Here is an 11894-nt window from a genome sequence, read left to right on the forward strand (position 1 = left end):
ATCTCTCACTACAGTCTTCGGGGTAAATTTTAGTTTATCTGATATAAAGATGGCTACCCCTGCTTTCTTTTGAGGACCATTTGAATGGTAAATGGTTCTCCAACCTTTTATTTTCAGGCTGTAGGTGTCCTTCTGTCTCAAATTAGTCTCTTGTAGACAGCAAATAGATGGGTCCTGCTTTTTTATCCAATCTGACACCCTGCGCCTTTTGATGGGGTCATTAAGCCCGTTCACGTTCAGAGTTACTATTGACAGATATGAGTTTAGTGTCATCATGATATCTATTCAGTCCTTGTTTTTGTGGATTATTCCACTGGACTTCTTCTTAAAGGGGAATTTATAAGAGTCCCCCTTAAAATTTCTTGCAGAGCTGGTTTGGAGGTCACATATTCTTTCAGTTCCTGCCTGTCTTGGAAGTTCTTTATCTCTCCTTCCATTCTGAATGAGAGCCTTGCTGGATAAAGTATTCATGGTTGCATGTTTTTCTCATTTAGGACCCTGAATATATCCTGCCAGCCCTTTCTGGTCTGCCAGGTCTCTATGGAGAGGTCTGCTGTTACCCTAATACTCCTCCCCATAAAAGTCAGGGATTTCTTGTCTCTTGCTGCTTTAAGGATCTTCTCTTTATCTTTGGAATTTGCAAGCTTAACTATTAAATGTCGAGGTGTTGAACAGTTTTTGTTGATTTTAGGGGGGATCTCTCTATTTCCTGGATCTGTATGCCTGTTTCCCTTCCCAGATTAGGAAAGTTTTCAGCCATGATTTGTTCAAATACATATTCTGGCCCTCTGTCCCTTTCGGCGCCCTTGGGAACCCCAATTAAATGTAGGTTTTTCTTCCTCAGGCTGTCATTTATTTCCCTTAATCTATCCTCAGGGTCTTTTAATTGTCTGTCTCTTTTTTCCTCAGTTTCCCTCTTTGCCATCAACTTGTCTTCTATGTCACTCACTCGTTCTTCCACCTCGTTAACCCTCGTCGTTAGGACTTCTAGTTTGGATTGCATGTCATTCAATTGATTTTTAATTTCTGCCTGATGAGATCTAAATTTTGCAGTCATGAAGTCTCTTGAGTCCTTTATGCTTTTTTCTAGAGCCACCAGTAGCTTTATAATAGTGCTTCTGAATTGGCTTTCTGACATTGAGTTGTAATCCAGATTTTGTAACTCTGTGGGAGAGAGGACTGTTTCTGATTCTTTCTTTTGAGGTGAGGTTTTCCTTCTAGTCATTTTGCTCAGTGCAGAGTGGCCAAAAACAAGTTGTATTGGAAAAAGGAAAAAAAGAGAGGAGAGAAAGAAGGAAAGAAAAGAGAAAAAGAAAAAAGACAAAAGGAAGAAAAAAAGAAAAAAAGAGAAGAAAAAGAGAAAGAAGAAAAAAAGAAAGAAAAAAAGGGTGGGGGAAGCAATCAGAAATCAAAAAGAAAAAAAAACATGGGGGAGTATCTTCTGATTCTGTATACTTTAAGTCCCTTGACTTCCCCTGGAACTGGTCCATCTAGCTGGTCTTCTGGGGGAGGGGCCTGCTGTGCTGATTTTCAAGTGTTAGCACTTGGGGGAGCTGCTCTGCCCCCCCACCTGGTGCAGGGCTCAGTGCGGGGTGTTTACCCCGTGAGGCCCCAGGAGGAACAACCGCAGTGGCGGCAGCAGCTCTGGAGCCCTGGAGTCAGCTCCCGCAGTGACTACAGAGCTCTCGGTCTGCAGGGCCTGGAGGCTCCGGGCGGGGCCGCTGATCTGCTCAGCTCGGGGCAGGAGCGTCCTTGCTGTCCTGGGCCCTCCTGGCCTCTGCCTGTACTGGGGGAGGCGGGATCCTGGGCTGTGTCCCGGCGCCCTGTGCTATGGGGCCTGCGCTGTTGGGTTCGCGCTCCTGGCGGTGCAGCCCCCTCCGCGGAGCCGCTGCCCGAGCCCCTCCGAGCTGCTCCCAAGTCAAGCCGTGCGCACTGCAGCCCTTTAGGGAGCTGGGCCGCGGGGTGTGGCGCACTCTCCCGGGGGCGCAGGTGCCTGTTAGTGTCCCAGGGAGCCCGGGGGCATCCCCACCCTCCTGGGTCCTGCTCCAACTCCCTGCGGGCCCCTTTCCGCCCGGGAAGGTTGGTGCAGCTCCTGCTCCTCCGGGACGGGGCTCTCCTGTCCTGGGGGCTCTCACCGCGGCCTTAGCCCGGCTCCTCGCGGGGCCCCTCCCCCTTGGATGCCTTTTGTTTCTTTATTTCTTTTTCCCCGTCTTCCTACCTTGATAGAAGCACGAACTCTTCTCACTGTAGCATTCCAGCTGTTTTCTCTTTAAATCTCAGGCCGAATTCATAGATTTTCAGGATGATTTGAAGGTTATCTAGGTAATTTGTTGGGGACAGGTGATTTGGGGACCCTACTCTTCCGCCATCTTGCCCCTCCTCCCCATGTCTGGTAATTTTTGATTGGATAATAGACACTGTGAGTTTTACTTTAAGTGCCGAATATTTTTGTATTCCTATAAATATTTTGTGTTGGGAGACTATTAAGTTACTTGGAAACAGTTTTTGATACTTTCAGGTCTTACCATTAATATTTGTCAGGTGAGGGATGCCTGGGTGGCTCAGTGGTTGAGCGTCTGCCTTTGGATCAGGGCCTGATCTCAAGGTCCTGGGACTGAGTCCTGCATTGGGCTCCCCACAGGGAGTCTGCTTCTCCCCTCTGCCCACATCTCTACTTCTTTTTGTGTGTCTCATGAATAAATAAATAAAATCTTAAAAAAAAAAAAGATTTGTCAGGAGAGACCAGAGCAACTTTTAATCTAGGGCTTATTTGTCCCCACTAGTGAGGCATAAATCTTCTGAATTATTTACTCAATGCCCCATAAATTGTGAGCTTTTCCAGTCTTTTCTGTAAATTATGAGTTCTTTTCCAGAATGACTCCATTCCAAGCCCTCAGTGAAAACCTTTCAGGTGGTTCCCTGGCCTTCCATAGTTTCATCACACACATGTGCTAATCAGTATTCTGTTGAATAATTTAGGAGGGCCATCTGTTCATCTTTGAAATTCCCTCTCTCTAGCTTTCACCTTTCCAATTCTCTGACCTATGAACTCTATGTCTGCCAGTTTCTCCACTAAGTTTCCTAAATCAGGAAGCATCCTGGGTTCTACGTGCATTGCCTATGACTTGGTCTAGAAACTCTTCAATGCAATAAGCAGGCATAGTTATACAGATAACCTTGGTTTTCATTTATTGAGGACCATTGTTCTTCATTGCTTAATGTTCAGTGTCTTGAAAACTATTCTTTTCATGTATTTTGTTAAGTGTTTTGGTTCAGGTAGAAAAGCAAATCCAGGCTCTGTTACTCCATCTTGGATGAAAGCAGAAGTTGGTAATACTTTTCAATCAATAATAATCATATCTTGAGTGATTATCATGGTCTAGGGCCTGGTCACTGCCCCCAGACTCATAAGAAAGATGATTTCTTAAAAAATAGATGGCATTAATTCTGGACTAAAGACTTACTGATGGCACAAAGATGTTGAAAAAGTTGCCATAGATCTTAGATTTATAACTTTAATATGAAAGGCCAATATACTTGGTGGTTTGGGCATGAGATATAAGTGAATAAGGTTATGAACTGAAGTCCCATCTGGCATGGGACTTTTCTCACTTTTCTCTCTCCATGGCAGTGGACTGTAGCCCCGACTCCAGCTACCTCAGCTGAGGTATCTCAGCTTGAGTGAATTAGGGTAAACCAATATGTTGTATTACAACAAGAACAAAGCAAAGAATTGTGAGTCAGAAGACATGATATTGATCCCAACTCTTCTACTTAGTAGCTCTGTGACCTTAGAGGAGTACCTTATCATTTGCTGAACAGTTTGCTTATCTATACGATGGGAATATGAATTTCAGCTTCTGTAATTCTCAGTTGATAATAGCATCCTGTGGGACAAAGTATGTAAAAGTTATTTGTTTGCAACAAACCACAAATGATAATGATATGTTATCATTAAAATCAGAAATCTGAGTGCATCCTACTTGCATAATAAAGCTCAAAGGCACAATCTTTTGATAGAGGCACAAGCCACATGAGTCATCTTTGAATCCCTCCACTGCATCCAGCATGATGCTTTGTACACAATACATTTCTTCAGTGAGAGCTCAGGCTCATTTGCACAGTACAGTGCTATGTAAGAATGAAAATTTCAGAATAACCCTGGATAGTACTCATTTTCTACCACAAACTTAAGAAGTTCAGATGCATGTCAGAATTGGAGAAATTTTAGAAAAGAAATTACAAACTTGCAGTCTGTTGGCTACATATTCACAGACATTTTTGGCTTGGTTTGTATGGTTATTTTATTTTCTTCCAGTCTGAGATATATTGACATATAATACTGTGTAATTTTAAGGTGTATGGCTTATAGTGTTTAGATATAAACCTATATCAAAATGATGACCACAATAAGTTTGGTTAATATCTATCACCTCATATAGTTACAAAAAATGTTTTTCTCCTTGTGACGAGAACTTTAAAGATCTATTTTCTTAGAGATTTTCAAATATACCATATAGGATTGTTAAAGTCATCCTGTTTTACATTATACCCCTAGTAATTATGACTGGAAATTTGCTCCTTTTGACAATCTTTATCCAGTGTACAGTCTTAAAATATTTGAAGCATTTGATAGTGTTTTAAAATTGGGAGATTCTTTACAAAAATACAGATTTCTAGCCTCTCTTGCTAAAACAAATCAGAACAGGAAAGCTTTCACTGGAAATAAAGAGAGCAGCTGCTCCTTTTGGATGAGTTAGGTAGGGACTCCGCTCCGTTTGCCTCCATCTTCAGTTTGGTCTTGCCAACATTGAGGCTGAGTGGAAGTGACATTTATTATTTTGCATGTGATATTTTTTTCTATTAGAGTTAAAAAGAAAATAGCATATTTCTTTCATGTATTTCATTACCAAAGTGGGAAAATGAATGCTGGGCTTGGGAGGGCCTTAACTTTTAAGAATAATGGGAGAACATACATACTTTGTGGAAACATAGAGAAAATATTTAATTTGTATTGAAAAATATATAACTTAGATGTCCTTGCAATAAAACTTGGCTACTTTATTCATGTATACTACTTAGTTATCTGAGTTTGAACCATGCACTTTAGAGATATCTATAGTCCTATTTCCTTATTCTTCAAGGAAAGAAACCAAGCTCCAAAGTCCATGAAAAGTTGAGACTGAGGTTCAGTTGTGGACTTTTAAAACTTATAAAATATGTTGAATACTTGATGACTAACATGTTACTAATATTTTCTTTTTTTAAATGTTCTTAGTTTATTAATCCTCTCATGAAAAATCTGCACAATCACCACAGATAAAGCCACTGCAGAATCTTTACTCTTTCTGTTGTTCAATCTCCAGCTCACTTCTTTTTGCCAGCACCAATGTTGGCTTTTGCAGTCCTCCTGACTTTCTTCGTTTTGTTTTTGCATTCTTTGTGCTGTTTTCTTGAAGTCTTTTTCTTCTCATACAGGCCATGTCTTGCAAGTCTATGTTTGGGTTCATTTTTCTTTGCATAATCCAAGGAATCACAAATCATGCCAAAGCCAGTTGTCTTGCCACCACCAAAATGGGTTCTGAATCCAAATACAAATATGACATCTGGTGTGGTCTTGTACATTTTGGCTAGTTTTTCCTGCATTTCTGTCTTAGGTACTGTTGCCTTCCCGGGGTGAGGAACATCAATGACCATCTGTTTCCGCAGAAGTAGTTGGTTGGTCATGGACTTCCTGGTCCGGATAATTACTGTGTTATTCATGATGGTGGCCGAGCTTCAAGCAGCCGGGGAGGAAAAGAGTATCTAATATTTTCAATCTAAATATTCATTAGTAGTAATGACATTCCACCTTGTAAAAGGGAACTGAACCACAGAATGGTATAACCATTAATAATAAGTACAGGAATAGAAGCTGTTTTCCCACCAAGGACTGATACACCCATGTTCTTTGCTGGTCTATACTTCTATGCAGGCAGTGTTTATAGGACTTCAATTTGTATTTCATTGGAAGTGCTGGACAATATGCTCAGCATTATGGAGGATTTAAAACATAAGACCTCACCATCAGAAAGGATGAATACCTAGCATTTACATCACTGTGGATGGAACTAGAGGGGTATTATGCTAAGTGAAACAAGCCAGTCAGAGAAAGATAATTATCATATGGTTTCACTCATATGCAGCATATAAGAAACAGTTCAAGGGATCATAAGGGAAGGAGTCAAAACTGAATGGGGGAAAAAATCAGGAATACAAACCATGAGAGACTCTTAACTCTGGGAAACAAATTGACATTTGCTAAAGGGGAGGTGGGTGGCGGGATGGGATACCTGGGTGACATGGTGGAGGACATGTGATGTGATGAGTACTGGGTGTATACACAACTGATGAATTATTGAAAACTACATATGAAGCTAATGATGTACTATGTCGGCAAATTGAATTTAAGTAAAAAAAATAAAATATAAGACGTGATTCTCTTCTTCTAGGAACTTGTGTTTGGTTGAGAAGAAACAGTACATGATGAGTGCATGATGAATGGAACTGACATCACATATTGCTCTGAATGGAGAGCTGTCAATGAGCTTAAGTGGGCTGGCAAGGCTTGCTGTAGAAAGAGGTAGATATATACGCAGAAAAAAGAGAGTCACATGAATAAGTTATGGAAGGAAATTTTTGGGATAGTGAAATGATCTCTTATATAACCTAGTTTAATATGTTCAATTTAGCAACAAACCAAGGTCCAGAGGAAGTAAGTGTTTCTTATGGACTAATAGTAAGTTAATGTCAGAAACCAGCTCTCCTTATTCCTGCTTCAGACAAAGTCATGCATCATTGTAATCACAGAAACTGCCAGTCTATGTTCCATTTTTATTTTTGTCCTTTTGATTTTCTTATTTACCATGCATATTCTCTGACAAAAGGAACTTTGTTTATCTCAGTTACTACTATGTTCCCAGACCCTCAAATACCCTCCTTCCCTGACCCCAAGACACACTTTTTAAGCCTCAAAGGCAAAATCCAGAGAACTAAATTTTCATTTGATTAATTCTGAAATTAATATGTGAAAAGGCTTAGCTGGGAATAAAAATTTTAGGGAGAAGAGACAAGATAGATTTTAGATCCAGTAGTGAAGCTCAGTTAAGGGACATTAATAGCCAGTCAAGTTGTCCTTTTGGTATACAACCAACTAATCTCATTATCTTGTGTATAAGATACAAGAAATCAAGATTTGTGAGTACTTGTTGGGAAAAAAATCTAGCCCATGAAATGATGAATCAAAATGATGAAATTGTCTATAGAGAAGCCTTGGTTAAAGGTCAATTGGTGATGGTAAATATAGAATGAAGACTAAGTCACCAAAAATTGTGATTGCAAATTAGAACATAAATATTGTACTCTTTGACAACATGAAAGGACAAGACTAACAAAAAATTTGAATGTGGAGGGAAAGAATAAAACATAAGGGTATGGATTCAAACTTTTTAATCATAGAAACCCAGATGGCACTATCCAATATTAAACATGGTAGGAAAAAAAAAAAGCCTGTAGCTGCTGCTGCTGCTGCTGCTGCTGCTTCAGAGCAAAAAAGCATCTGAGTAGAGGGTGGGGTGGAGAAGGGAGGGAGGAAATCTTTAGTAGGCTCCACATCCGGTGTGGAGCCTGATGCAGAGCTCTACCTCACAACCCTGAGATCATGACCTGAGCTGAAATCAAGAGTTAGATGCTTAAGTGACTAAGCCACCCAGGTGGCCTGGCTAGCTTCTTAAAGATCTTTCATACTTTCCCTTTTAAGAGTTACTATTTCTTAGAATAAAAAACTTGTTACTTATTACATTTAATTTTAAAGGTGGATCTATATTATAATCATTTTTGTTATATACATTTTATATGTATATACAAAGTCATACACATGAAATATCTGGAATTATGTTAATCTAATGTTAATGATAATACATTGGAATAATGGGGTGTAGGTGACTATTTTTTCTCTAATTTATATTTACAACATAAATTTTTCTTCATTAAATTGTTATTTTAGTAAAAATAAGTTATTTTTAAAACTGCAACACAGAAAATTAGAGTATTTCCTACCATTATCATTTATATTCTTGTACATATATCTTATACATTCTGAATCTTACCATATGTATGTATACCCTTTTATTTTTTTTCACATACTCATTTTTCCATGTGTTACTCTATCATACTCATATTTTGCTATTATGATTTTAAAAATACAAATATTCCTTTTATATGCAGAGATTTATTTGTAGGCATGTACATTGCTTATAATATTTTGCTATTGTAAGTACCCATATTAAACATACATATTTGCCTACATATTATTTTTTAATATAAATTCCTGAAAGAAAGTTTATTGGGTAAAAATGTATGAAGATATTTCAGGCTCTTGAAATATATTATTGAATTGTCTATAATGGTAGTAAAGAGGAAGTGTCTGGAAGTATATACATAAGAGCCTTTTAGGCAGAAATTAATCAGGTAAGCAATATCATGGGAGTCAAAATACTAGGGCTTTACACAGGGGTCAATTCTGTATGGCTAATTATATTTTTGGGAAAATAAAATTTCGATAGAATGGAGACATGTATTCATGAAGGACAAATCAAATGATAACATCTAAGATTGTTCATTTGCTCTTCACCTGAGCGAAGTCAGTCAATCAATACGTGTGTATTAAATTCACTTACTCCAGAACTTTGTGTATCTTCTGACTTCGAATGGTGCTTTAGTCTTAATGGGTTTGGGATTCTCCATTCATGTCTACATTGGTTGGATTTAATTTTGCATTAATTTTTTTCAAGAACTTTTAAATTTTGTACTCCCTGAATTCTTTCATGTTAAAAAAATGTTTCTCTGCTGGAAAGATGATTTGGTAGGATATAGTATTATTTGGTCATATTTTGTTGCTCTTAGAACTTTGTGCATATCCTTTTGTTATTTTTTGCTAATGGATGTCACTGAGGAACACTATTAGAGCAGCTTGACTTTTTGCCTTAAAGAAGAAAAAATATAGAAAATATTATGTATTACATAATACTATATTTTATATAATTTATATATATGCATAGACACCTGTACATTAACACCTGGGTTTTGCTACTTATGGATCAGTTTTTATTTTAGTATGGTGTACTTTTTTATTATACAGATAAAATTCTTCATTTTAAAGATAGTTACTGTTTTTACTGTGTTTCATAGTTGAATATTTTTGTAGAGAAACCAGTTATCTTTAAGTTATCGTTGTCTTCCATATTGATTATCTTTAATTGTTTTGATTTTGTTGTTTGTTCTTTCACCACAATTATATTAAGCCGGTTTCATGTCAATAATTCATTTTACAGCTGTGTCTATCTGATTTCTTTTGTATGTAATTTACTTGTTTTTTTAATAATGTTATCTTGGCTCTTAATTTCTTTTATTAGTTGGCATCTGAATTCTTATTTTATTCTTATTAAAATTAAAAAGTAAGGGGAATTTTCCTTTGTTTTATGGAGCATCTTTTCTTCCAGATGGGGTTCTTCAACTTTCTCTTTTTTTGCATACCACCTTTGATTCTTTTAATATTTTACTAGAGCATGTTTTCATTCTTGCCATACTTTATTTCATTTTTTAAATTTTGCTTACACTTAGAAAACTTACAGTTAGTCTTCTGGTGGTTTGATAGAATATGAGTGAATTTTCCATGATTTCTTATAATCTATTTGTCTTATTTGAGTAGTGGTGGAACCAATATTTCTAAATTGAATTGGCTTAGGTGTGACAGAAGTTTGGAAGCTGAGGCTAAGGGAGTTGCTAATACTTAGTTTTTGTGTTGCAAATAAATAAATAGGGTACTTAAAGAAGTACAAAATAATTTTCATAATACCAAATAAAGCCAATATTTGCTTGATACACATAATATGATCATATAATGGCTACTGATCACCATAAAATGAAACTAGATCCTAATCTCTTTTCTGAGATTATGTTAATTTCATTTGTATAGTGTTTCTTATTTTCATGGCGGGGTGTGGAGATAGCAGAATATACTCTTGAAACTGGAATTGTTTCCCATTTCCTCATGGAAACTTGAATACCTTTTTCTGGAAAAGGAAGTTAATCCAGTTTCATCCTCAGTTTCCGTCAATCCTTTATATTAATTTCCTCAACACAGTTTAAATCTGAAGGAGGAAAATAATAATCGTCCACAATTTACTGCCCTTCAAATTGTAGATATTCATGAGAATTATTGGGATTATTTGTTAACTCTTCTAGAATTATTTGTTAAGTCTCCTATAGCTTGGACTTAGATGTCATAGGATGTGGGGATTAGAATTTTTTCTCTTTTCTACCTTTCACATGCCTGGATACTACTCGTATCTTTCACATTTTAATTGATTTTTACAATAAAAATTTGAAAATAAAATCTATTTTAAAATAAAGTTTTGGAGGACACGTATTAAGTATTGGGAGAGAATGTCATTGAACCCTTTTACTGCCATATCCATTTGGACTTGTTGGTGGTAATATTTATGAATAATTTAAACATGAAGAACACTTTTATGTATCTAATTGTTTCAAGATAAGCTTATATTTTTATAAGTAAAAAGTCACTCATAAATTTTATTTTCTATCTTTTTTAAAATTTCTTTTTAATTTTCTATCTTTGAAAGTCTATTTCAATTGCCACTTCTCAGAAATCTCCTCTGATATCCCTATCCAAAATAGCTTCTCATTCCACTGTATTTTCACAGAATCTCTCTATTTATTAAAAAAAAATTCTTTTTAACTGTTATCACGGGCCAGGCCATTTTTAGGCTCTTGTAATATAGTATGTAGAATACAATTTTTGTCTTCACGATACTACTATTTCTATGATTGGAGGTGGTAGAGGGACTGATCCAACATCTATTTTAATTATTGGGTTCCATATATTTTAGCTTATTGAAGTTAGAGTATTTTATTAACTGACATATTCTGCACAATCTCATACACGTATGGTGCACAATAGGAGCTGATAAATGTGTGTTGAATTAACAAATGCAAAATGAAGGTCTTCTTAGTTGGGATGTGGAAAGACAATGCTTAGGAAAGAAAGGCAGGGGCAGCCCAGGTAGCTCAGTGGTTTACACCGCCTTTGGCCCAGGGCGTGATCCTGGGGACCCGGGATCAAGTCCCACATTAAGCTCCCTGCATGGAGCCTGCTTCTCTCTCTGCCTGTGTCTCTCATGAATAAATAAATAAAACCTTAAAAAAAAAAAAAGGAAAGAAAGGCAGGTATGATTTCAGGCCTATTTGGCTGAGAAGATGTTTGTGAAGGCAATATTAACAGCCTCTCAGTGGTTCAGGCATGTGAAAATAACAAAGCTACGCTCAGGTGGGTGGTCAAGGCTAAGAAATGGTGGGCACAGAGAATATCAATGATTTTTGGAGCAGAGGAGCCAGCCCAGTATCACTGAAAAGGTCCCTGGAACCTGGAGTAGTATGGTTAATCCCTATTTCAGTGTGAATTGAAATGCTGTGAATTTTTTACCACATTACTCAGTACAGGAAGTGCAAAATCATTTATAACTAACTCTCATGGGGAAGGCATGAGCACCCAGAGACTTAGAAAGAGTTGAATTCTCACAATTAATTTCAATCTGGAAAGGCTGAGCTGGGAACTTTTTCCTTTTCTTGTTATGAGGCTGCCACATGACTAGCTTTTGGCAAGATGCAGTTGACATTTTTCCAAAATAGGGATCTTCACAGGCATCTTATTTAGAGCCTTAAGTAATGAAACATCACTCTTTGTAATTGTATGATCAAGAGCTAAAAGGTAACAGGCATGGGAACTAAAGAAACCCATGAAGCTAGGCTAATATAAATGTTTCCTTATATTTTGC

At 37.2% G+C, this 11894-nt stretch overlaps 1 protein-coding gene across 1 annotated transcript; it reads right to left on the minus strand.

The window, feature by feature from the left end:
- Window positions 1-5271: 5271 nt before the first annotated feature.
- On the minus strand, window positions 5272-5763 carry LOC121488034 (40S ribosomal protein S24-like). The gene has a single exon (XM_041750264.1). The coding sequence runs from the start codon at window positions 5761-5763 to the stop codon at window positions 5368-5370; it is 396 nt and encodes a 131-aa protein (XP_041606198.1). The 3' UTR covers window positions 5272-5367.
- Between the last annotated feature and the right edge of the window lie 6131 nt (window positions 5764-11894).

The sequence above is a fragment of the Vulpes lagopus genome, chromosome 3 (genome assembly GCF_018345385.1).
Source record: "Vulpes lagopus strain Blue_001 chromosome 3, ASM1834538v1, whole genome shotgun sequence".
NCBI classification, from domain to species: Eukaryota; Metazoa; Chordata; class Mammalia; order Carnivora; family Canidae; genus Vulpes; species Vulpes lagopus.